A 24,863-nucleotide genomic window follows, 5' to 3' on the forward strand; every position below is an offset into this window, starting at 1 on the left:
ATTTTGAAAGTTTTGCTTAAAATTTGAGAAAGCTCAAGGCAGCTTAATTATTCAAATGTACCCTGTAACAAATACACTATATAGCTAAATTGAATTTGAAAAAAAAAATTAAGATTATTCTTCTAATGTACAAAGTTGTTAAAGTCTTCTCAAAGGGCAAAAATCAGCATCTGCAAGTTTCTACAATATATAATTAAGAGTCAAACTATAAAATAATGCTAATGTGATCACTGACATTACTTCAATAGCAACCTTAAAACAGCCTTTTAAGCATCAGATTTCTTTTTCAACTCACCAAGCTCCTTAAATTTGGCATTTGCATCCATCAAAACATTTCGAATATTCTGAACAGCCCAAGCATACAGCTTGCCAAAAGTTACTTCCAGTAGCATCCGATTAAAAGGTGGGATTAAATCAACATCCTTTAAACAATCTGTAAGGGGTTCCCTTTCAAACAAAGATAAAGAATATTACTTAGAATACTGCCAGATTTAATTTTAACTTCAGTAGAATAAGGCTTTGTTGCCACAGTTTCCCTTAATTAAGAAACAAATGTTATGAAGTTTTTACCCTATATCAATCCCCTCAGGAATAAGTCTTTGCCATCCACAGAACATAGCATACTGTACAGATGGAAGTAAGAAATTTTTGGTTGCCAGTTTTAAAATTGTATCTATCCCCTCCAGACGAACCTCTGCTCTCTCCAACTGTAAAACATGAATGCATACAGTTAAGTGTTGTGTATATTATCCTATGCAGAGAAGAATGTTCTTAGCAAATTTTACCTGTTTTAATAGGCACTTTCTCATTTTTTCCACATCCACTGGCTCTTCCTTAAGGGCAAATTCTGTAATTGTACTGAGGAGTGCAGACTGTGGATAAAGACCCTGAACATTCTGCTTCAACCATTTGTATTTGTGAACACCTGTAACTGTACTCAACAGTGGCTGCCATTTATCCTGACAAAGGAAAACCATTTTCACCATTAGCTTACCTTACTGATATTAGTATGTGCTTTAAAACATTTATTCAAATAAAATATAAATAAATGCAAATAGGTTGAAATTGGTAAAATAATTTATGTTTAATAAGTAATCAAATGGCAAAAATAACTATGCCATAAGTAAGCTTATAAATGAATTTATAGTCTCTATAATTATGTACCTTGGAACAGACAAACATGGCATCCAAAGTTAAATTATCAACCATGTTAATAGCCTAACACACCAGGACAGTTTCTGGAGCAAAGTACACATTCAGCAAATGAATGGTAAATGAGTAATGATACAATGTACCACTAAACAAAAAAGCGAACACTTTTCCAGCTATCAATCTGACCAGGACACCATAAGTGTGACTTGGAATGTCACCCATACTTTCAGTAACCCACTACACTCTCTGTCCAACAGATAAAAAAGGACAAAGTGTTTCTTTGTTTCTACTCAGCCAGCCTCAGTATCACAGAAAATACTTCACCTTAGGTGATTTAATTGTAATTGGTCTTTTGTCCACATTTATAGGACTGTGAGGCAAAATGCAAGCTTCTTCTAAATCACTCTCTTCATTTCCAATTTTCTCTTCATCATCAGTAGATTCTGGCTTCTTTGGAACTATGATTAAAAACATCATTTATTATAAAAATCATTTACTTAAACACAATTTTAAATTAAGATATATTAAATATGCATGAAGCCAAAGGACTTGAATATTTTACCCAAACAAATATGTAAATATCACTGTCAAGTGAAATGCTCAAACAATGAAAATTAAAAACCATCATGATTATTTTCACGTGACATTCAATAATACTCTTGCCACTTCACATCATGAACAGAAAGGCAGTGAGAGTGCTATGATGGGGCAGATCCTATATTTTAGACTCTGCTGGCCATTCAGTCTATTGAAAATACTCAATTCTGTTGTTGCAGAATCAAAAGCAGCTAACTTTATTTATGGATGCTGGAATTTAAACTCCATATAATTTCCATGTGTCAAACATATTACTCTCTTGATTTTTTAAAAAAAAAAATTTTTAAATGCAAAACTGGTCTTAGCAGTGGACAGTAGACAACGGCAGTAGACAGCAAGCAGCAGGCTACTTTTGCCCCAGACCATAGCTTGCTCACTCTGGACCAGTGCAATGAATCTCTTACCATTGTGTAAGTGAATTAAGTGGATGCCTTTTATTTACTATGTTAGTATCTTTAATTAGGGAAATTTCTATTAAATTTGCAATGTGATATGTATTGTTGCTTCCGTATTTTTGCTCCCTTTCAAGATTTTTAGTCTATTTCTTCTCAGCGTATAATATAATAAGCACATAATTAATAATATACACCTAGACAGTAAAACACTAACACAGCAGGTCTGGGTTGCCCATACCCCACAAATTCCCAAGAAAGACTGTTCCTTCAGCACTTGGCCAGCAACTGTGAACTGAGCTCTGAGTCCTTGGCATTTTCTGCCTGATAAGAGTGTTTCTGTATGCCTGAGATCTGGGGCCATATTTTCCAGTGTGACCAGACAGTTTATGTGAACTATGGGACTTACGGTTCTCACCTGTTTCCACTGTGAAGGCTGAAGTCTTTAGTAACTGAGAGCATCCATGCAGGTGAGCATCCCTGGCTGACAGCCCTTCACTGTTGTCTCTTACTGCTAACAGAACTAAGCATGGCTCTGTGCAGCTCCACTGGAAGCTTAGGCCCAGTTTCCTTTGGATGTCCCTCAATGCACCTTTCCTTTTACTAATTCTAACTTGTATCCTTTCATAACAATAAACCGTAACTCTGAGTTTAACAGCTCTTCTGAGACCTATGGAGCCAGTGAATCATTAAATTTAACGGTGCTCTTGGTGACCTTAACACAGCACCAGTAATACTGATCATTTACAAGTTATTTAATTTTCTTAAAAAAAAAAAGCTTCAAACTTCACACAACTAAATATTTAAACCCAAAACAAGAAACTTTAAGAGGTGACAATGTGGGCTCAGAATCCATGGAGATGATGGCTGGGAGAACATCATTCCCCCTCAAGCTGAGATGGCCATCTCCCAGCCTGTGCCTCTGCTGCGAGGATCTCAGAAGCATTCTTACCATGATTTTCTGACCAAGAGCATCTCTAGGATTTAGGCAAATTATTGTGGCTTAAGTGTTTGCTCAAGAACAACCAATTCAGAAAAAAAAAAAAATCAATTCAGGATAGCTTCTAACACAAATTAATCTTTCCTGACATCATTGTTCATAACATCCATCTAAAACTCAGTAATTTAAAAAAATTCAGTAACTAATATTTAATAAGCAGATCTGTGAATAAATCAGTATAATTCATAAGAATACAATCAGATATTTCTGTAGATATGTTTATAATCACAATTAACCAAGTTCCAAAGTATTTTATGTACTTATACTCAGATTCTAATTATTTAATACAAAGTCTTTTCCAGATCCCAGCAACTGTTTAGCTGCTTCCTGAAAATATTAGTAACTCTTCTAGCTATTTTTAAGACAATTCCCCATATATCGGAATACTCAATATTTCCAAAGGAAGAAAATTTCTTTACAAGAATGGCAAGATTAGGGACGCCTGGGTGGCTCAGCTGGTTAAGCAGCTACCTTCGGCTCAGGTCATGATCCCAGCGTCCTGGGATCGAGTCCCGCATCGGGCTCCTTGCTCAGCCGGGAGCCTGCTTCTCCCTCTGCCTACCACTCTGTCTGCTTGTGCTCACTCTCGCTCCTCTCTCTCTCTCTCTGACAAATAAATAAATAAAATCTTAAAAAAAAACAAGAATGGCAAGATTAACTACAAAATTAAATGTTTCCATAAATCTCATTTACCAGGACAAGTGATTAAAAAAAAAAACAACTTCCTTTTCCCCATCAATTTAATAAAGCTTACAGTATTTACCTTCTTCAATAACAACTTACTAGGTACCAAATCATAACACCCTCAAAGTTGCATCATTATCTGATGTCTTGGAAAAATAAGCAGGATCTGTATATTTAATCATAAATACACATAACAAATATTATGACAGTTGTGGAAATCCACATGTACTGACCAGCAGTGAAGAGCATCACTCAAATCACACACTCAGTTATATATGGGCAAACCACACACCTTGACAGCACTTTCCTACTTTTTACATTCTTACCTCTCTTTTTCCTTCGTTCTCGAATTATCTTCTGAGCTATCCTCCTCCAACGGGGCAAAGAACTTAACAGTTTAAACTTGGACATTATAGAGAGATCATTACAAACTGCAGGTCTTAGTTCATTAAAGAGGAATCTCAAACGTTCGATGACTGGAGCACAGACTTCCTTGTAAGAACGACCCTGCTCTTGATGTGTCTACAATGTTAAATATGAAAAAACAACTTAACAACAAATATTTTACCAACAGTCTGCAAAGCACAGAAGAAAGAAAATAAAAATATACTTACCTTAATGAGTGAGCATTTTGCCTGGTAGACAACTCTACAAACATCTACTACTGATTTAGGCAATGTTCTATGCTTTACTTGCTCAATACCAAGTGTTCCTGCATGAACTAAAGATAATGCCACGTGACCTGTAAAAACATTTTTAAAAAGGCAAGGGTAAGAATGAATGCATATTGCATGTTAGTCAAAAAATGCACAATATAGCTAAAATATCAAGCTTCATACCTAAATCTTCATGCTTTAAAAGGCAACATAACAGTAAGCGGCCAACCTCTTCCACAGGATGCTCAGGAGGAAATGTGATTGGTGTAGTCAAGTGGCACTGCCTACAATACCTCTCTATCTGACACAGAAAGTCCTGTAACAGAAACAGCTGGAGGTAACTTCAGAGCCATACTAACATGCTATCATGAATTCCAAACTACATGCCACAATTTCTGATGCACTTGCATTCAGCAATCCTTCTAAAACATCACTGGCATATTGCACTGAACCAACCTCCCTACCTCAAAACCTGCCCCACAAATAATATGTAAATAAATTGAGTCTGTGCTAAGCCAATCAAAGAACATGAAGGCATTCACACATCAATGTCTTAAGATAAACCAAAGGACACTAAGTGCAGGAAGGTCTCACTCACCTTTACATTGTGATCCTGGATGTTATTATCAGCAATAGCTTGCAGGAATGCCTGGGAATGGTCACCCAGAGCCCGTCTGTGGGAGCAAAGTCGGGACTTACTGGCAGGAGTGCCCCCAGGAGAGCTACAATGGTCCTCATCTTTCTCTTCATTGTAGCTATAGTGGATCTGGCTGGTCTGCAGGCCTCCAGAGAAGATGGATGACTGAAGCCACTCTAGAAAATGCATATGAAAACATTAAAAAGAAACTATTCAGAAATAAATATTGAAATAAAAGATAAATGAATAGCTGATATACAAGGAGAAATTTTGTATCATTCATATTAAAGAGTCACATATAAGATATTTTCAGAAACTTGCTTATAATTCCTATACCTACAGGAAAACAGGTAACATTTCTTGTTCTTTACTACATCTTAAGCATGGTGTCAGAACTCATTGTAATAGTTTCAGTACAACATTTACTTAGATATGTGGTCAAGCATGGAGCTGACAGATTCCACAGATACTATGTGAAGACTGGGGCTTTGCATTCTAACAGGGAGAGCACGATTTGGGCAACATTTATAGAAGTAATCATTCAACTTGAACTGGGATAACTGCTACAAAGTACTACGGTAGGTATAGCATCAAGACCTCCACTATTCAAAAAGTCAGTAGAGGATGTGCTATGGAAGTGGCAACTGAGCTGAAATCTAGATAAAGACAGAAACACTGAACATCCAGGTAGAAAAACAGCACAGGAGAAGAGATCTACAAAGAAAAACATGGTCAAGGCAGGCCAATTTCCCTAGAACATTAAACCAGTAACAAAAATGAGCAACTACTAGACATATAACACAGGATCTTAGTAAAACACAGATCCTTGGGAGGCTGGAGATCCAGTGGACTATAAAGGAAACCTGTGTGTGGCATGGCCAGACCTTCAAGAACATGCTATTCCTCAGTGCAAATGTGAATGCTCATTCTAACTGCTATAATAACTAGAGTAAAGGTTCACCAAAAAAATGAAAAGTCAGTTTGTACATTGCTACAAAGTTTTTTCAGTGACTTGTGTTATCAAAATAATCCTCTAAAACCCAAGCAATCAAGTCTAGATATACTCAACATTCTTTTACTGGAAATTTGGATGTTAGAGCATTCAGGAACATTCTCCAAAGTGCCACATTAATTCTAAAACACAAATCTGATCATGACTGTCCCTGGTTCTCCACATTTAGAACCCTACCCACCCTCCAACTCAAAGACACTGCTGTAAAGGTATCTTCTGTTGTCCTAGAGTGGATTAGGCCCCCTCCACAAGGGCCCAAAGCACCTTCTGCTCTCCTCTACTCTGACTCTTCTCATTTCCCACCCTCCTTGCTGATTTACAAGAAGCCTATCTTTCCCACAGTACAAGTCTTTGAGGGAGAGGATGGTCTAACCCTCATCCTCTCCACCCTTAGAGGCTCTATAGGCAGCAAAATGCCCAGCATGCACACCAAAGGCTTGCTCCAGATGGCTGGGCTGACCACGTACCAAGTCCATCCTGCCCACCAACCTTCTCTCCTGACAGTGCACATATACAAGCAACTGGAAGCCCTGATTTTTTTCAACAATGCCCCTCACACACATGTGTTTCTGCCCAGGAGGTTCACATATCCAGTTTGGTGAGACTCCCAATTTCATGATTCCTCCACCCACCCCTGATGGGGCTTTCCTCCCCATCAGAACCACTTACAAATGTCTCTATTTTATCTTCTGTCACACTGCGTACTGAATTATTATACTGTCTGGCTCATCATCACACAAAAAGCACCTAAAGGCAGAGATGTATTTAATTCCATGCCTAATACACTGAGCATCTAGCAAAGTAATTCATAAGTATTTATTCAATAGATGCTTGGTGGATGGTTGGTAGAGAAATCTACAAATACATAAAGACAACTTTAATCCATTTACATGGAGAAATTTTATAACTTTCGGTGATTAAAAAGGTTGCAATCCTAATATATATTTGATTTGAGTCTAGTAAAAACACAGTCCTCAAACGGAATGCTATTCCCAATAGAAAGAGCCAATCCATGTCACAAGGAGATGACAGCCAAGTTGAGCCCATCTGTCACAGAAGACAAAAAAGAGCAGGCACAGGATTGATCTTCCTATGCACCTGTTAATTTCCTCTGCAGCCATGGGTCATGAGAGCAAATGAAAACCATTAACATCTATTTCTATTTAATTGGTTAAGTCTCTTAGTTTTACTATCCTTATTTTTACTCACCAACAACTACATTGATTCTTCATCTCCTATTCTAAATGGCACTTACGTCTCAGCTAAAATAACTTGCTAATCTGTTAGCAGAAAGCAAAATTTTTCTTACTGGCACATTCAATCTCAACTGGAGACAGCGGTGTGCTCATAGCTAAATAGGAAGCATGTAATCCGAGAAGCAGGCCCAGATTCCTCTCTGTGTCTATCAGAGGCGAAGAGAGACTTCCCAGATCTGGTATGGTAACAACTTCTTGGTCAGGCTTGGAAAGATAAATTTCATCATCAGTCTGAGAAAATAGGGTTAAATATAAACATAAAACCATAAAGAGCTTCAGCTTATATCGCTAAATAAGACAAAGTTCCATCAGGAAGAGAAGCAGGTGCTCCAGACACCCTCTTTCTACATGCTATTACAGTAAGCTCATGCTGCTGCCAAAATAACAGAAGATATAAACCACGTACACCTTACAAAGCAGACAGTAAACGCACAGGTCTACTGGTGTAAAACCAAAGCTCAGATAAACAAGTTAGTTAGAGAATTCCTTACAAAAATCAAGTAGAAGTTTCCAGAGTGACTGTATAACAATACTTCAGAAAATATACTGAATTGTTACATGCATAAAAAACCCAAGAAAGACAAAAATATGACAAGGATTGCTGTGGGTAGTGAACTGTGACTACATAAGTGGAAGAAATATATTGATGCTGGGCGCCTGGGTGGCTCAGTGGGTTAAGCCACTGCCTTCGGCTCAGGTCATGATCTCAGGGTCCTGGGATCGAGTCCCACATCGGGCTCTCTGCTCAGCAGGGAACCTGCTTCCTCCTCTCTCTTTCTGCCTGCCTCTCTCCCTACTTGTGATCTCTCTCTATCAAATAAATAAATAAAATCTTAAAAAAAATTTAAAAAAAAAAAAAAAGAAATATATTGATGCTAACAAAAAGGAAACCCAATCAGAAAGAGTTCAAATGAAAATAAAGTTTGCTAGTCATTCCAGATAATAATTTACAAGCAAAGTCAATCTTTCCCTTCATGAATGCTTTAAGTACTACTACCCAAGTGGCGCTTAATAAATTTTATTACTTCTGGATCCATACCTGGAAAACCAATCCCAATACATAAATTCCAAAGGTCATGCATATATAGGACACATTTCTATTCTAAAGAATTATGCTATTAGATAGTTCTTCCCAAAAAATGTATCTCAAGATGGTAAGCCATTTCAAATTTCTACATAAGCTTATAATGAAATTGTGAAGACCAAAGGTTAATAACCTCTTTTTTGTGTGTGGAAAATTGTCCACATTTCTAATAATTTAACAATTTTTAAAATAATTTTTCAAGACCAGTCCTTCATAAATCTTAACATGAATAAATGTAAAATAAAAAAAAAACCTCTAAAGGATCTTCACTTGTGTCACTTAATGACATCTACCCCACCAAAAGGCTCAGTTATCAGTACTTCAGGACAAAAACCACCTATCACAAATATACAGGGAGGGTCTGCCCTGATGTCCACCATGATGCCTACTGCACTCAGTCTCACCTCCAGATACTGGCCAACACAGAATGCGTGCATCGATTCCCGAGTGTCTTCAAACTGCAAAGCAGCTTCCAAAGCTACCACTGGATCTTCCCCTGCAAATTGAGCTAAAACAAAAAAGGAGAAAAGCATCATTACTTCAGTGGAATTTACCTAGACACCTATAGTAGAAATGTCAAGTAGGAAATAGATCAGGCTGGTTAACTCCAATGTGAGGGTTACCAAAGTATAATGATCTTTCACCCTCTCCCAGAGCTGCTTGGGCCAACTCAGACTTGAAACAAGTTCCAACAAGTGTTGAAACAAACACACACAAAAAAATGCATAATGATGAGAAATTCTTCAAATGTGCTTGAATTCACTGACAGGATAGACACTAAAGTTACCAGCAGATTAAAAGGTGTAGGGGCTGGAACAATACTCAACTAATCACTTAAGAGCCAAATGCTCTGCTCAAAATGGCATGTGCTACAACTTTTAACCATGAAGTAGAAAGTGAGGCCTTACCAAGAATACTATTTCCTGTTAATGACTGTGTCTGGAAGTCCTTTATATCATACACTTTCCCATCAATCACTGTCCAGAAGCCTCCATCTTTATTGTGGTTCTCCAAATCAGCTTTACGTATCTGTGTCACCTCCTCATTATTTCTACAGTTCTGACCTGTAAAAAATGACTCTGTATATACAGAAACCAAAATCAATGAATCAATAGATCAACAGATAAAACCACTAGAACAAATCATGCAAAAGAACTACAAACGGAACTAGACAAATCCATAAACATAATGGGAGATTAACATAACTCTTGCTATAACTAATACCACAAACAAAAATTCACTAAAGATATGGAATGATTTATAAGAAAATAACATCACCTGAGTGGTATGAATAACAAATCTGACCATATACCAAGCAATAAAGCAAATCTTAAAAATTTTAAAGAAATAAAGCTACAGAGCATATACACTGACTATAATGCAGTTAAATTACAAATAGGTAACAAAAATAAAATAAAAATTCTCTATTTGAGAATTATGAAATTATGAAATAAAATTCCCAGAAAAAAATCATTATGGAAAAATAATACAATGGATGATAATGAAAATACTATAGATCAATCAATACTATAGATCATACAGCTAAATATATGTTTGAGGGCATTTATACTTTTAAATATATGTAATCAGAAAAAGGAAAATCGTGGGGCGCCTGGGTGGCTCAATGGGTTAAGCTGCTGCCTTCGGCTCAGGTCATGATCTCAGGGTTCTGGGAATGAGCCCCACATCGGGCTCTCTGCTCGGCAGGGAGCCTGCTTCCTCCTCTCTCTCTGCCTGCTTCTCTACCTACTTGTGATCTCTATCTGTCAAATTAATTAATTAATTAATTTTAAAAAAAAGAAAAAGGAAAATCTAAAAAGCAAATAAATTAATAAATATCAAATCAGTAAAATTTTATGAATGCATAATGGGGTGAAAGATAGGAGAGGGTAGGGAAGGGAAGGGAAAAAATAAAGGAAGGGAGGAAGAGAGGCAGGAGGGAAGTAGGAAATCTCCTCGGTCATTTTTAGAGTACTAAGACACTAACTCAATGTTTGAACAGAAAATGACATTATGATTTCCTTACTAAAAAAAGTTCTGTTCATTAACAGGTAATATCTGTCAAAATGTTTTAAAGAGATATGCTTTAAAATGATTCAACCATTCATTCAATAAATCAATAAGATAAGTGCAGGAGAGGCTAATGATGTGAATATTTCTAAATCCAGGTTCATTATCCTATTCTGCCTACTTTTATCTGTGTTCTCATAGTGCTACTACTCATTTCTCTAAAAGTCAGAAAAATATCAGATTAAACCTTAAGAAAGAAGAAATAATAAAGACCAGTGTGGCATCAGCATAAAGACAGACATTTAGATCAATGGAATAGAATACAGAGCTCAGACATAATCCTCACATATATGTATGGTCAAATGATTTCATACAAGAGTGCCAAAACCATTCAATGGAGAAAGGACAATCTTTTCCATAATGGCACTAGGATAACTGAATATCCAAGTGCAAACAAGTAAAGTTGGACCCTTACCTTATACTATACCCAAAAATTAACTCAAAATAGATCAAAGAGCTAAATAAAGTGCTAAAACTACAAAATATCAAACTCTTAGGGAAAAAAAAACAAAACAGGAGAAAACTTTCATTACATAGGATTTGGCAATGATGTCTTAGACAAGACACCAAAAGCAAAGGCAACAAAATAAAAAATAGGTGAGTTGGACTTCATCAAAATAAACATCACAGGACACTATAAGATGAATGAAAACAGATTAGCAAGTTATTTCAGCTGAGACGTAAGTGCCATTTAGAATAGGAGATGAAGAATCAACGTAGTTGTTGCTGAGTAAAAATAAGGATAGTGTAAATAATGGGCCAAGTTTGTTAAAACTGGACTTGTTTCACAAGTGAATTAGTCCTGATTTGGCTATCTCTGTAAATGAGGGTTATTTTAGAGAGAAAAATTGTTTTAGTAACACACCTTTATGGATGTTAAATTCTAGATTTGATTGTCTTTAAATGTTTACCTAAGCTAAACAATTTGAGGTAAACTTCAGAGAAGTTGTACAATAGCTTCTTTAGTCGATCTTACTGTTTTGTGGGGAAGTTAGCAGACCCCACGGCACATGATGAAACAAGTGGAATAATGAAATTGCCTAAAAGCCAGCATACCACACACCATAGGATTAACTATGGACTTGTGGAGATAATGGATGACCCCACTTTCTTTATGAGTGGATTGAATGATCCATGGGGGACTCCCCTTATCTCTTGACAAGTTTTCTCACTTGCCAGTGATCCTCTGTAATCAGGATATTGTTAAGGTTGGACCACTCAAAGGTCTTCTTATTGGTTTCATCCCTTAGTCATATTTATCCTAGAGGCCACCTCTGTTGAGGTACAATTGCAAACAGATGCTTTAGCTAAGCATAGAACAGCCCTCATAAAAGGAGCCTCAAAGCTTACTATGGAACAGCCCTCCTATAAAAGAGCCTCAAAGCTCACTATGGGACAGTCCTTGACTGTAATGATGTCACATCAGGTCCAGATTTGTCTTAGAAGCCAAAGGCCACCAATGGATGATGGAGGCCAACTAATTAAATATTGGGCTATACTTACAGATATGCCAGAAATAATACTTAAAACTTGTCAAACTTTAAACCTAGTTACCTGTATGCCTGAACCTGACCACTGTACTTCTTTCTCTATAGAGCAAAAAAGGTTATTGATCTTGCTTACTCTATTTGTCCAGATTTAAGATGCCCCTGTTAAAAATACGAATGACAGTTGGTTTTCTGATGACAGTAGTTTTCATAGAAAAAAATAAGAAACGCTAGGTATGCCATAGTGCTCACTAGCACTTTGCAATTGCCAAAGCCTAAGAATTAACATTTATACTGACTCCAAATATGCTTTCCTGGTACTACATGCCCATGGAGCTATTTGGAAGGAAAGGGGATTGCTATCAAGCCATAACTCCCCAATCAAATATGGGCCTAAGTTACGAAACCCTCCTTACCGCTATACTAAGGATGATATATATCAAATCTGGGATACATATCTGTGGCTTACACCCACGATTGGAAGGCTCAGTCAAAAGGCAGTTTATGCTGGGATCAAAGAAATCATACGAGTGATACTTGGGCAAAGAACGCACGATATCTGGGATGGCTATCACTAGAAATGCGTTCCCAAATAATAGTACTCCAGGCTACTGACTGGTTTGCTACTGACTGGGCAAGGCGACCTGGCATTAGATGGCCAGCTCCAAATGGAACCCACTGGATATGGGGAACCAACCTGTGGCCCTGGCTTCCTCCAGGGTGGATAGGTCGCTGTACTTTAGGATTTGCCTGGATTCATGGGCGCATTACTAAAACCATTACAACTCCAGCTAATCTCCCCAACTTGAAACAAAGGTGGACACGATCTGTTTTTAAATGGTATGATCACTTAGCATCCATTTTTGTTCTGTCTGCGGGACTAGAGGATGTCATGCGGCATGTAGAAGCCCTTAATAAATATACTACAAAGGCACTCAATGATCCACTAAATGACATCTCCCTACTTAATACCGAAGTGTCACAGATACGCAAGGCAGTCCTACAAAATAGGATGGCCTTAGATGTCCTGACAGCAGCCCAGGGTGGCACATGTGCAATTATCAAGACAGAATGTTGTGTGTATATCCCAGACTATCACAAAAATGTCACAGGACTAATAAAAGACATGAATGCCCAAATTAAGGCCCTACAAGATCCTTCTCTCTCTCTCAGTGAATGGTTAAGTTCCTGGTTTGAAGGAGGACTATGGCCAAATCTCCTTTTCGGGCTTCTCATTCTTATCGCCTTATTAACCTTAATATGTTGCTTTGTTCCATGTTTCTCTACTTGGTGCCGAGACTCCATTGCTACAATGACTACACCACGACAGACGATCCTTGTCGCGCGCGAGGACGCCTCTTCACTGTCAGCGCTGGATTCAGGTGCCTCCACCTTTCGTAACTCCCTTATACATTCCTACCCTGATCAATATTGACCCCAGTAGGTAGGGACAGCTCTACGCCCCTATTCAGCACAAAGAAGTTATAGAAGATGAGACCTTCCACCTTCAACCACCTTAAAGATTTAAGAGTCAAAGTTGTTCAGGGGGAAATGAAGGAGCAGGAGGCTGGCTGAGGACAAAGCAAAAGCTGGCGCCTTGCACCTCCCCTTCACCCGCTCCCCTCCATATGTGTAGCATCCCTCAGGCACTCCTGACTGCCATAAAATGATAAATAGTTAACTTGCAGAGATCACAGTCCTGCAAGACAGGAGTCTGCCTTGGTTTGCAAATGTCCTTGAGATTTACAACAAAGAAGTTACCTTATCAATAGCCCTAATGTCACCCTCCCCTCCATAAAACACCAAAGGAGGCGAAGGAGGCAGAGGTAGAAGGAAAAGTAAATAAAGTTAAATTTCTTCTAAACCTAAATCTCATTAACAAGGATGCTTGATAGCAGGAATGTAACATTCCACCAGGAGACTCCCAATTGTCTTTACTTGATAGTAACCAGGCCTTCAATATCCTGATAGTGCTTTTTTCGCATGCGTGGGCTAACCGGCCAGTTCTGCTTCTGTAAGATTGCTTTGTCTGCTTTCGCGCGGGGTCCCCTGACCCAATTCACTGACGCCAAGTATGCCTGTTCAAACTGTCAATCAATCAGCTCAGCCCCACCCGAAACTTGTTTGTACCTGTCTATAAAAACCCTGCACCAACCCAGCTCTGGACCTCTCTGGCGTTATCGGCAACGAGGGGCGCAGAGGTCCAGGTTCGAACCTGCAATAAATGACCCTTGCTGCTTGGCTTTGACTCACGTCTCTGGTGGTCTTTTAAGGTGGGGGTAATATTCAGTTGGCATTTCAAGAATGCTTAAACAACTAAATTGTTAAGGGGTCATCCCTGTACAACAAAATGATAAAGAGAAGCAGAGGAGCAGCAACTACACAAGACCAGAGAGGGGAATCTTTCAGGAGATGGTCCTGCCAACATTTCATTTCTTCATCTGGATGGATGTTAAATGATTTTCTCTGTGATCAATCACAAGAGCTATTTTCTGTACTTTTGAGTGTGTGCTACATTTCACAATTTACTAAAAGGTTTTTAAATGAGTGAGTTTGAACTGCTAATTGCATTAAATGCCCTCAACCATACAGAAGGTAGACAAAAGTAACATTTAAATTCACAAAAGTAGAAGAATGGTGCTTAAAATATTGGTGATATAAAAAATTAAAAACTATGCTCAATATCCTAATGTTATTTTCTTCACCACACTTGTTACTTTTTATCTGAAACTCCTATGGTACAAGATGACAGTTTACAATGGGAGAAGAAAAAGCCCACCTTGCTTGAGCTTTCCTATAAAATCAAAGTTGGACCCCAACTTCAACTGTATTTTATGAGTCCAGGAAATCAGAACCATATACAGTATGGTAACGTACACTTAGATTCAAAAATGTCAAATCTAGATTCCTTGAGAAGACAAGTTCTATTCCAATTTGGTAAGCATTATAGACCACACCTATAGGGAAGTGCTCAGCTGACTATGGGAATTCCATAACTCAGTAATGTCAGATAGAAACAAGAATAAATGAAACAAGATGGGATTGGGAGGGAGACAAACCATAAGTGACTCTTAATCTCACAAAACAAACTGAGGGTTGCTGGGGGGAGGGGGGGTTAGGAGAAGGGGGGTGGGGTTATGGACATTGGGGAGGGTATGTGCTATGGTGAGTGCTATGAAATGTTTTTAAACCTGGCGATTCACAGACCTGTACCCCTGGGGATAAAAATATATGTTCATAAAAAATAAAAAATTTAAAAAAAAAAGAAAGAAAGAAATGAGTTTAGAAAGTCATCCCATATTGATGTCTGCCTCCAAAGCCAGACCACATCTAATCATTTCAACAGTAACTTCTGGAGACACCACCCAAGAAAGGGCTTTCCAGAACTTTCTAAAATAGTTCATTTCTGAAAGTAACAACCATTATTAAGAGAAATATATATATATATTTTTTAAATTTTATTTATTTATTTGACAGAGAGAGAGATCACAAGTAGGCAGAGAGGCAGGCAGAGACCAGGTGGGAGGGGGGAGCGGGAAGCAGGCTCCCCGCTGAGCAGAGAGCCCAATGCGGGGCTCAATCCCAGGACACTGAGATCATGACCTGAGGCGAAGGCAGAGGCTTAACCCACTGAGCCACCCAGGTGCCAAAAAGAAAAGTATTTCTTAAATATAACTTAAATCTCTTCTGATTTGGATTATCTTCATTTTCTACTTACACTGCCATCAATGAAAATGGCAAATAATTGGTCTCTCTTTGTGAAGTATTCTTTTAAATAAAAAGGCAAGAATAGGTTAGATTAAGATAAAACTTTTCTGAATAGAAGTTCTTCTTTTTTTAAGATTTTATTTATTTCTTTGTCAGAGAGAGAGAGAGAGAGAGAGAAAGAGCACAGGCAGGGGGAACAGCAGGCAGAGGGAACAGCAGGCAGAGGGAGAAACAGGCTTCCCCCTGAGCAAGGAGCTAGATGTGGACTCGATCCCAGGACTCTGGGATCATGACCTGAGCTGAAAGCAGACACTTAACTACTGAGCCACCCTGCGTCCCCTGAATAGAAGCTCTGTATGTTAAGATGCCATACCCATGATGCCAGGCCAGGCTAATTCTTCATGGTCATCCCTTTCCTTTCCCGGTGCCAGGTGGTTGAACCGATCCAGATGTTCCAACAAGCCACCCAGCAAAGGGACAGCTCCAGCCTCCTGCATGAGACCAGCATTTTTACTGAGCAGAAGCACTATAGAAACTACTAGTTCTGGAAGGAGGACACCTACATTTTAAAAGAAAGGAAAAAAGCATTAAAATTTAAATATAAATAAATAAATATAAATATAAATATAATGTAAGATATATTAAATACAATATATCCTATTAAACCACTTCATAAGCTCATTCTGTGTTTAAATTCTGATAAAACACAAAATAAGGAATGTTTGACTTTTAGCGTATTTCTACAGGATTATTTTGTCTTTCATCTTGAAAGAACAGAAAAAGGTATCAAACAAAACCCTCTAAGTTACAAGAATGCTTTCCAAAAACACTGTTTTAACAAAAGTATTAACTAGAGTCTTTTGTTCAGAAAATTAAGTGTTTCCAGAAAACTAAGTTTACTATCAGAAAAAAAGCACTCAATAAAAATGCTCTACTGTCACAAAATTAACTTGAAAACATATTAAGCAACAAAGGAATTTATTAAGGTCCTGAAAGGAGCAACTAACTTCTATGCTGCTGAAATAACATTAGACAATTACTAATGGCCTCATTATTGAAATGTTAATAAAGGCGGTATGACTCTAAATCACCGATTACATTTATATTGACACAATTCCTGCACCAGGTTGCTTAACAACAGAATAGTGAAGTGAAAAAAGAAAAGGAGAAAGGCCAACAGGACTAGAAAAAGTATGGGGCAAAGGCATGCAGGTTTATCAGCAAAGGATAAATTTTAAGTCTCATCAATCTCTGAAAATAAATACATGTCTAAAGGGAGGATATAAAAAAGGTACCAGTAAAGTCCCCTTCCACAATGCAGGCCACCTCTGCAAAGTGCCGCCAGCTGGTGGAAGCAATGCTGGCTGCCACAGGCAGTATATCACCAATGTGTGTGCACAAAAGAGCTGTGTACTTCTTCAGTAACGAACCGACACCCATAAGCTCAGGACCTCAAAGAAAGATTAAAAATTTTCCATTTTTACTATTAAAATTTACTTTGTAAATAAACTGCATTGCTTCAATATTCCACCCTCATCTATACACCTTTTACTTATAATAATTATCTCAAACAGAAGCTATTAAGCCTTAATCCCTGGCTCTTTTTATATCACATAGTTTGAGAAACAAGTGAATTTGGTTGTCAATTTTTATACACTGTACTACATAATACCTAGAAACTTTGGGTGTATAAATACTAAAGTCATAGTTTATAGACTTTAAATCTTATATCCACTACATACAAACGTTATCAAATTTCAAGTCTTAACACTTGCAAATAACTCCCAATGAACAAAGTTAGGCATTTTTCAATCTCACAAAATCTTTAACTTTTCTTCCTACGTGGCTCTTAATGGCTTTTCAGTCCCTGTAACTTTAAGTCTTTGAGATGGGCACCTCTTTCAGACTCTAAGTTTATCTATTTCAACCTGAAATTCTCTATGATCTACAAATGCCTAACTCTTTCAGGAACTAAAATATTTCAAACAAGGGTGCCTGGGTGGCTCAGTCATTAAAATATTTCAAACAAAAGCAGCAGACCTTTCCATCCTTAACAGAGAAAGCCAATTTATGGAGAGCCACCTACTACCTATATCATGCACAGAGCTGAGCAGTTACATATCATCCTATTTTAATCCTCATAGGCACCCTCAGATGTAACTGCAATTCCACAGATAAGCAACATACAGCACCCAGTTAGCTTGGGCCCATGTCCAGCAGCTAATAAACCAGCTATAACTGAGACCCAGTCTTCCTCCAATGCTGATTCATTCCATGCATCACACCTACTGGCTGTCCAGTGTGACATACCAATACTGTTGCTACTTGGTTCTCATATTATGTCAGTATCTAACATCCCATAACAGATACTTACAGTAAGTCTGATAAATCTTCTATAAAACTAATATGAACATAATGAATACTATTTTTGATGCCCAAAGAACTTAAATATTAAGACAGTGAAAAAAAATACTGGTAAGTCTAATACTCATAAAAAAAAAAGTGGATGCAAAATGAAGTCCCCCTAAATTGGTGTAAGATTTAACAGTATAAGAACTACACATCTGGGAATGTAAAATAAGCATGTCAAAAGCCTAAATTAGAAAGCCAAATACAAACAAGATATTTTAATTTTAATCAACTTACTAGAAATATCTGAAGTCTGACCAATACTTTCTCCTGGATAAAGTTTACTGATAAGTAGGCGCTGAAAGCGCAGCAACAAATCCAATGAAGCAGTTCTTTCACGACTATGTTGCTCAAAGTCCAGACATGATGAAATCCGACGGGCAACATCTTTCAATCTGGCTATTGTCTGAGAAGCAATGTTTCTATGGAGGGGAAAGAGGATTGCAAAATTAAAGAAGTTATGTCTCTTTTTTTAAAAAGTATTAAGAAATCACAACATAAACTACAATCAGAAATATAGGTCATACACCCAGGTGACCTACAGGTGGCTTCCTTCCCCAAATACGTGTCACATGTGTCTGCAATAAACACGACCTCAGTTAAAACTGAGCAGAGAAGTACAGAATTTACAAAAGAAATAATGACACCCTTTGCTTTACAATACACTCCTAAGAGCTGTGTGGAACGGTCCAAGATGATAGAAAACTCTTGTACAAAGCTTTGAGGAAAAAAAAAAAACCTGTATCATTTTTGTCCAAAGCTGCATTTCACATAAAGACATGACACTATTCTTAAAGACATGATTCACTCGTCATTTCTGCATCTGCCTCACAAATCTGCCTTGAGACCTATTCAGGTAAGTAATCTAGGTGGGCAAAGCAGGGAGTATCCAGGACTCTGAAAGTACAGGAAGAAAGACTAAGGTGGGTACAAACAGGCCAGGTCAGGATAACAGATGCTTGCAGAATACTGCAGCAAGGAAGGGAGCAAAGGCTCCACTTCCAACTGTGGGATCTGACTTGAACCACAAACTGTAAGTTAATAAGGTAAAAAAGGAAGAAATGTGAAACAAGAGAAGGAAGGGGAATGGACACTGCAAGTGATAGAGTGCCAGGCTGCTGAGACTAGATTTCACAATGTTCAGCCGCTAAAACTTCCAAAGGGGAATATATCTTACTTGTGCTTGAGGAAGGTAAGCTTGGTAAGAATGTGAAGGTATTAGAGGGGACATGGAACACCAGGTAACACTCTGCCACCTACAGACAGTCCCAGCAACAGTTGAACCAGGCCTGATCCCTGGTACTAAGAACAGAAGGAAGTTGGTTAGTGGAGGAAAAGAAACAAAGTAGAACCTACTTCTGGGCTGGTGTCAAGTAGCTCCATCACATCAACCCCATCCCAGCCAGGTAAGTGAGGACTAGCTAGCTGACACCAAGCACTGCCACTGAGCAGGTGAATCTGGGATCTCCGGCATTCTATCACCTGCCGCGTCCATTCCCCTTCATTCTCTTGTCGTGACTTGATTCTCTGCCCTTACTCCTTTGCAAGGTGCTCATGGAACCAGAACATTTTGCTACTGTTGTAAATGGACCTTTTGGAACTCATATTTCTTCCCTTTTTGCCCTATTTAACTGATGGTTTGTGGCTCAAGTCAGATCCCACAGTAGAAAAAATGGGTCTAGAATCCAGGTTTTATCCTATACAAGAAGGAGCAAAAGACATATAAAATATAATAAAAATTTTAACTCATTTCCTTAATAAAATTCAGAACCATAATTATAATGTGTAATTCTGACAGAGTTCACAAGTTTAAAAAATTTTCATAGCTCTTGATTTTCAAATATAAATGCTTTTCTGTGGCTTCCTGACAGCTTAAGACTGAAGAGTTACTCTGAAATCTGTTTCATGGCTTATTCTTGGCAAGCTGCAATTCCTTCAACCTGCTTTCCAAGGAATAAAGTACACTAAATGACTATAATCTCTTCCACTTTTAGACTATTTTTCAACACTGCATCAGCTAAGTCAATACACTAAGCTACCTTTAGTCACACTTAAGCTAAGAAAATTAAATGTCAAAGTCTTCCTCTACAGTGGGAGAGGCACATTATCCACACTTATGAAAGAAAAGAGCCTGGATTATTGGCACTCTGTAATAAGAAAGGTGTTGATGCATCTTCCTTTCTCTATTTTCCAAAAAATTTTCTAAGATGTTGTTTACTTCCATGCTTAGTTTTTGTTTTGTGTTTTTTTAAGTAGGTATATCTTTATTACAAAACCGCTGGGGAGCAATTCCTTCCTGCATGCCAAAGGTTCAGAAGACAAACTATAAGAGTGGTCTAGAAAGTACTGTCCAACAGTAACATAATGCCAGGGAGCCACATATGTTATTTAAAAGGTTCTGCCAGGGGCACCTGGTGGCTTGGTCGGTTAAGCATCCAACTCTTGCTCTCAGCTCAGGTATTGATATCAGGGTCATGAGTTCAAGTCCCGTGTTGGGCTCCACATTGGGCATGGTGACTAATTTAAAAAATAATAATAATAAATAAAAAATAATAAATCAGGGACGCCCGGGTGGCTCAGTTGGTTGGACAACTGCCTTCGGCCCAGGTCATGATCCCAGAGTCCCGGGATCGAGTCCCACATCAGACTCCCAGCTCCATGGGGAGTCTGCTTCTCCCTCTGACCTTCTCCTTGCTCATGCTCTCTCTCACTGTCTCTCTTTCAAATAAATAAATAAAAATCTTAAAAAATAATAATAATAATAAATCAATAAATAAAAAGTTCTGCCAGTCACATTAATAAAGATAAATTAATAGATTAATAAATCTTTAATAAAGATAAAAAGATAAAAAGAAACAAAAAACCAGTATTAATAATATATTTATCCAAATACACTGAAAATATTACTTCAACATAAAATCTAAACCCCAAGAAAAAGTATTAAAATATTTTTTATTAGTTTTCTCAGTTAAGTCTTCAAAGGCCAAAAAAAAATTAAATTTATATGGCCCAGCTAACCCAAACATACTTAAGTTTTAACACAGTTGAATCAGATCTACGTTTTTAAATTTGAGTTTTAATAAATAAATAATAATTAAGAATTCAGTTAAAATAACTGAATTTTAATTAAGAACAAATAAAAATTCAATGTCTCACCTATATTTGACACATTTCAAGTGCTAATCAGCCAAATGTGGCAAGTAACATGAGACTGTACAGCAAAAGGCACAGGTGGGTAAAACAGACAGGTGTCTCCACACTGATGAACAAACAGTCTGAGCAACCTACTTTAGGCTGAAGTCAGGGAACCCCGCACTCACTCTCTGCCAGAGACAGCAGGGGACCAGACACAGCTTCCTTAGCCAAGGATGAAGCATTCAAGAACTCAAAAAAGTTCTTCTCAAAATACATGCTTAATGCTTTAAAACTTCTGCATAGAACTTTACCTTTTAATTACACAACACTAAACAACCATTCTCATCTGATCCTTAATTAACTGTAAACACTACTCCTGATAGTACTCCTCCACAATGAAGAGAGTTTCACTTGCCAATTTTATACAAGCAGTTGCAACTGAAATTTTCTAAGAACAAATTCCAAGCTCTTTCCACTACCACCAATTACACTGAGTTAATTCATTTATAATTTGTTGTATTCAAGATCAGAATGTAGGAGATATTATCAGTAAATAATAATTAAAAAAAAAGAAAAAGTGTTTTTTTAATTAGACTTTACTAAAACCTATGTAAAGAACTAGCTCTATAACTTCCTCTTAAAAGTTCAGGGTGCCCAGTAAATTCTGGTGCTTCCATATAGAAAGCAGGCTGCCTCAACACCAGCAGCATACCAGGTGGTAACCTGCCACTCTTCTAGATATGTGGGCAGAGCTCCCTGCTCTCTTGGACTTAGCTGCTTAAGCCAATATTCCAGAGCTGTACTTTCTCTATGTGGAGAAAATGAAACAAACCAGGAGCCAAGTTTACACAGACAGCTTTGTTAGAGGGAAAACAGTTTTCAATTGTCTAACAAATGCCTTTCAGAAATCACCTTGATATTTTTTTTTATCTTTTTGATTTGAATGACACTGAAACACTGGTTGACAAGTTTCACCAAGAAGTGTATGATCACTTCAACCTAAAGTTTCTATGTCTATATTCTGACTCTAGTTAATTCTTATCTACTCCTGATAGAGCCTTCAGAAATAATGTTCACCATTCTTTTATTTCAGCTTCTAAATTAAAAGTTGTCTTAGAAAGTAATACACATAAATCTGTGATATACACAATGATATGTTTTAAAAGATATAACTCTACCACAATGATTTTCATTTGCATCTACTGTTTACTAAGCAGAATAAGAATCTTTTTCTGTCTCATACACTCCAATTTTCTCTTGTGTGAAAATCTTTAGAATCTCTAGTTCTATCTCACACACCCCAACCTCTCCTCTATCTATGAAAAGTTTGCTCTTGAGACAGTGCGGCGGTTCCTCAAAAAAGTTAAAAATAGAATTACCTTATAATCCAGCAATCATACTACTGGATTATTTACCCAAAGAATATAAAAACATTAATTCAAAGGGATATAGGCCCCCCCTATGTTTATAGCAGCATTATTTACAATAGCCAAATTATGGAAGCAGCTCAAGTGTCCATCAATGATGAACAGATAAAGAAGATATATATACACACACACAAGCAATATTGGTTCAGCCATAAAAAAAAGAAATCTTGCCTTTTACAATGACATGAATGGAGCTAGAGAGTACAATGCAAAGGAAAATAAGTCAGATAGAAAAAGACAAATACCATATGACCTCACTCATATGTGGAATTTAAGAAGACAAATGAGCAGAAGGCAGGGGGAGACAGACAAACCAAGAAACAGATCTTTAATTAGAGAACAAACTGATGGTTACTAGAGGAAAAGGGGCAGGGGGGCAAGGAGGATTGGTTAAACAAGTGACAGAAATTAAGGAGTGTACTTGTGATGAGCACAAGGTAGTTTACAAAACAGTTGAATTACTATATTCTAAATAGTATATTGTACACCTGGAACTAATATATAACATTGTAAGTTAACTAACTGGAGTTAAAATTAAAATTAAAAAAAAAAAAAAAAAGTCTGCTCTTTATCCCAAAACCTATCTAGGGAACTTTCAGAGTATTTCCTCAATACCCAAACACACTTTTGAGACCCTAGTGCTAGATCTCACTATCTTACTGTGAAAACCAATAATCCTCCTGTTAAAATATATCTAATACTATTTACCTAAGAAGCTGTTGTATGAGTTGAACCAAAGGCAAACACTGTTTTCCAGAAGATTCATAGATCCCTGTATTAATAAGATCCTTATCCAATGGAGTCCTACTTCTGTGAAATGTTGAGGCACTGGCTTCTTGTTCATCAATTTCTTTTTCTTTCTGTGCTTCTTTTTTGGCTTCTATATCCTGTAATTCATAAAACAGAACTGGTTACCAGTTACCTTAGAAGCAAGTGTGAAGGCACCCTGGACCAAGCCCTGATCCCACAGTCTAGATGTCTCAGCCTCTGTGCACTAACTCACAAACCACCTGATGACACTGGTCCATGCCCACTTCTCTGAAATCCCATTACTCAGGTGCCCAGTTTCTAAACACACTACTTGTCCTAAAAATCCAATGGCCAGGGTGCCATTGCTGATGGTCTCCACCTTCCTTTTGTGAAGTCCCTGAAATCTTCATTCCTGATCTCAAAAATACCCAATACTATCGGCCCCTTACATGCACAGTCTATCTGTTTTGGAAACATGAACCAAGAACCCAAGAATGAGAGGATATATTCCAAATGAGACATGTGTTCAGAATACAAAAAATTCTTACAACTCAACAATTAAAAGATAAATAAACCAATTTAAAATAAGCAAAGGATTTGAAGAGACGTATCTTCAAAGAAGATATATAAATGGCTACTAAGCACATGATGCTCCACATCATTAATCATCAGAGAAATTTACACCATTAGGATGGCTATAATAGAAAAGTTGGACAACAGCAAGCATTAACAAGGATGTGAAAAACTAGAACTCTCTAATATTCCTACTGGGAATATAAAATGGCACAGCCACTTAAGAAAAAATACGGCCATTCTTCGAAACATTAAACACAGAGTTACCATAAAACTCAACAACTCCATTCCTAGGCATACAGTTATAAGAAAAAAAATTTGTCCACACAAAAATCTATATACAAATGTTCATAATAGCAGTTTCATAATAACTTAAAAGTAGAGACAACTGGGGGCGCCTGGGTGGCTCAGTGGGTTAAAGCCTCTGCCTTCAGCTCGGGTCATGATCCCAGGGTCCTAGGATTACACGCTGCACTGGGTTCCCTCCTCAGCGAGGAACCTGCTTCTCTCTCTCCCTCTGCCTGCACCTCACCCTGTTTGTACTCTCTGTCAAATAAATAAATAAATCTTAAAAAACAACAACAAAAAAGTGCATGCTTTTGACCCAGCATAATTTCATTTCCAGAACCTGTTCCTATTTATCATTCTTATATTCAATGACTTATTATCTATAAGAATATAATTAATAATTTATAGTAGTAAAAATATCTAGAACTTAAATTGTCAATAATAGGTTGTTAAAAAAAAAAACAGCAATAAGAAGGAATTCCCTTTCCATATGACAGACTTCCCCAAAGCAACAGAACAAATGGATATAATAAAATATTCAAAATA

General features: G+C 37.5%; 1 protein-coding gene across 5 annotated transcripts in view; it reads right to left on the minus strand.

Annotated features, from left to right (window-relative positions):
* Nucleotides 1-24,863, minus strand: part of HERC2 (HECT and RLD domain containing E3 ubiquitin protein ligase 2) — a 239,496-nt gene that overhangs the window by 117,303 nt on the left and 97,330 nt on the right. For 4 of the 5 annotated variants that reach the window (XM_059371738.1, XM_059371740.1, XM_059371739.1 and 1 more), the window contains exons 20-34: nt 23,415-23,593; nt 18,382-18,566; nt 17,031-17,186; nt 16,109-16,294; nt 9,379-9,549; nt 8,875-8,978; nt 7,440-7,590; nt 5,080-5,294; nt 4,665-4,797; nt 4,440-4,567; nt 4,152-4,347; nt 1,477-1,610; nt 786-959; nt 571-707; nt 296-447 (exon numbers count right to left, since the gene is read on the minus strand). In XM_059371738.1, coding sequence (XP_059227721.1) covers nt 296-447; nt 571-707; nt 786-959; nt 1,477-1,610; nt 4,152-4,347; nt 4,440-4,567; nt 4,665-4,797; nt 5,080-5,294; nt 7,440-7,590; nt 8,875-8,978; nt 9,379-9,549; nt 16,109-16,294; nt 17,031-17,186; nt 18,382-18,566; nt 23,415-23,593 — 2,401 coding nt within the window. The remainder of the gene's footprint in view (nt 1-295; nt 448-570; nt 708-785; nt 960-1,476; nt 1,611-4,151; nt 4,348-4,439; nt 4,568-4,664; nt 4,798-5,079; nt 5,295-7,439; nt 7,591-8,874; nt 8,979-9,378; nt 9,550-16,108; nt 16,295-17,030; nt 17,187-18,381; nt 18,567-23,414; nt 23,594-24,863) is intronic. The other variant, XM_059371741.1, reaches the window with a different exon arrangement.

Source organism: Mustela nigripes, chromosome 13 (genome assembly GCF_022355385.1).
Source record: "Mustela nigripes isolate SB6536 chromosome 13, MUSNIG.SB6536, whole genome shotgun sequence".
Taxonomy (NCBI): Eukaryota; Metazoa; Chordata; class Mammalia; order Carnivora; family Mustelidae; genus Mustela; species Mustela nigripes.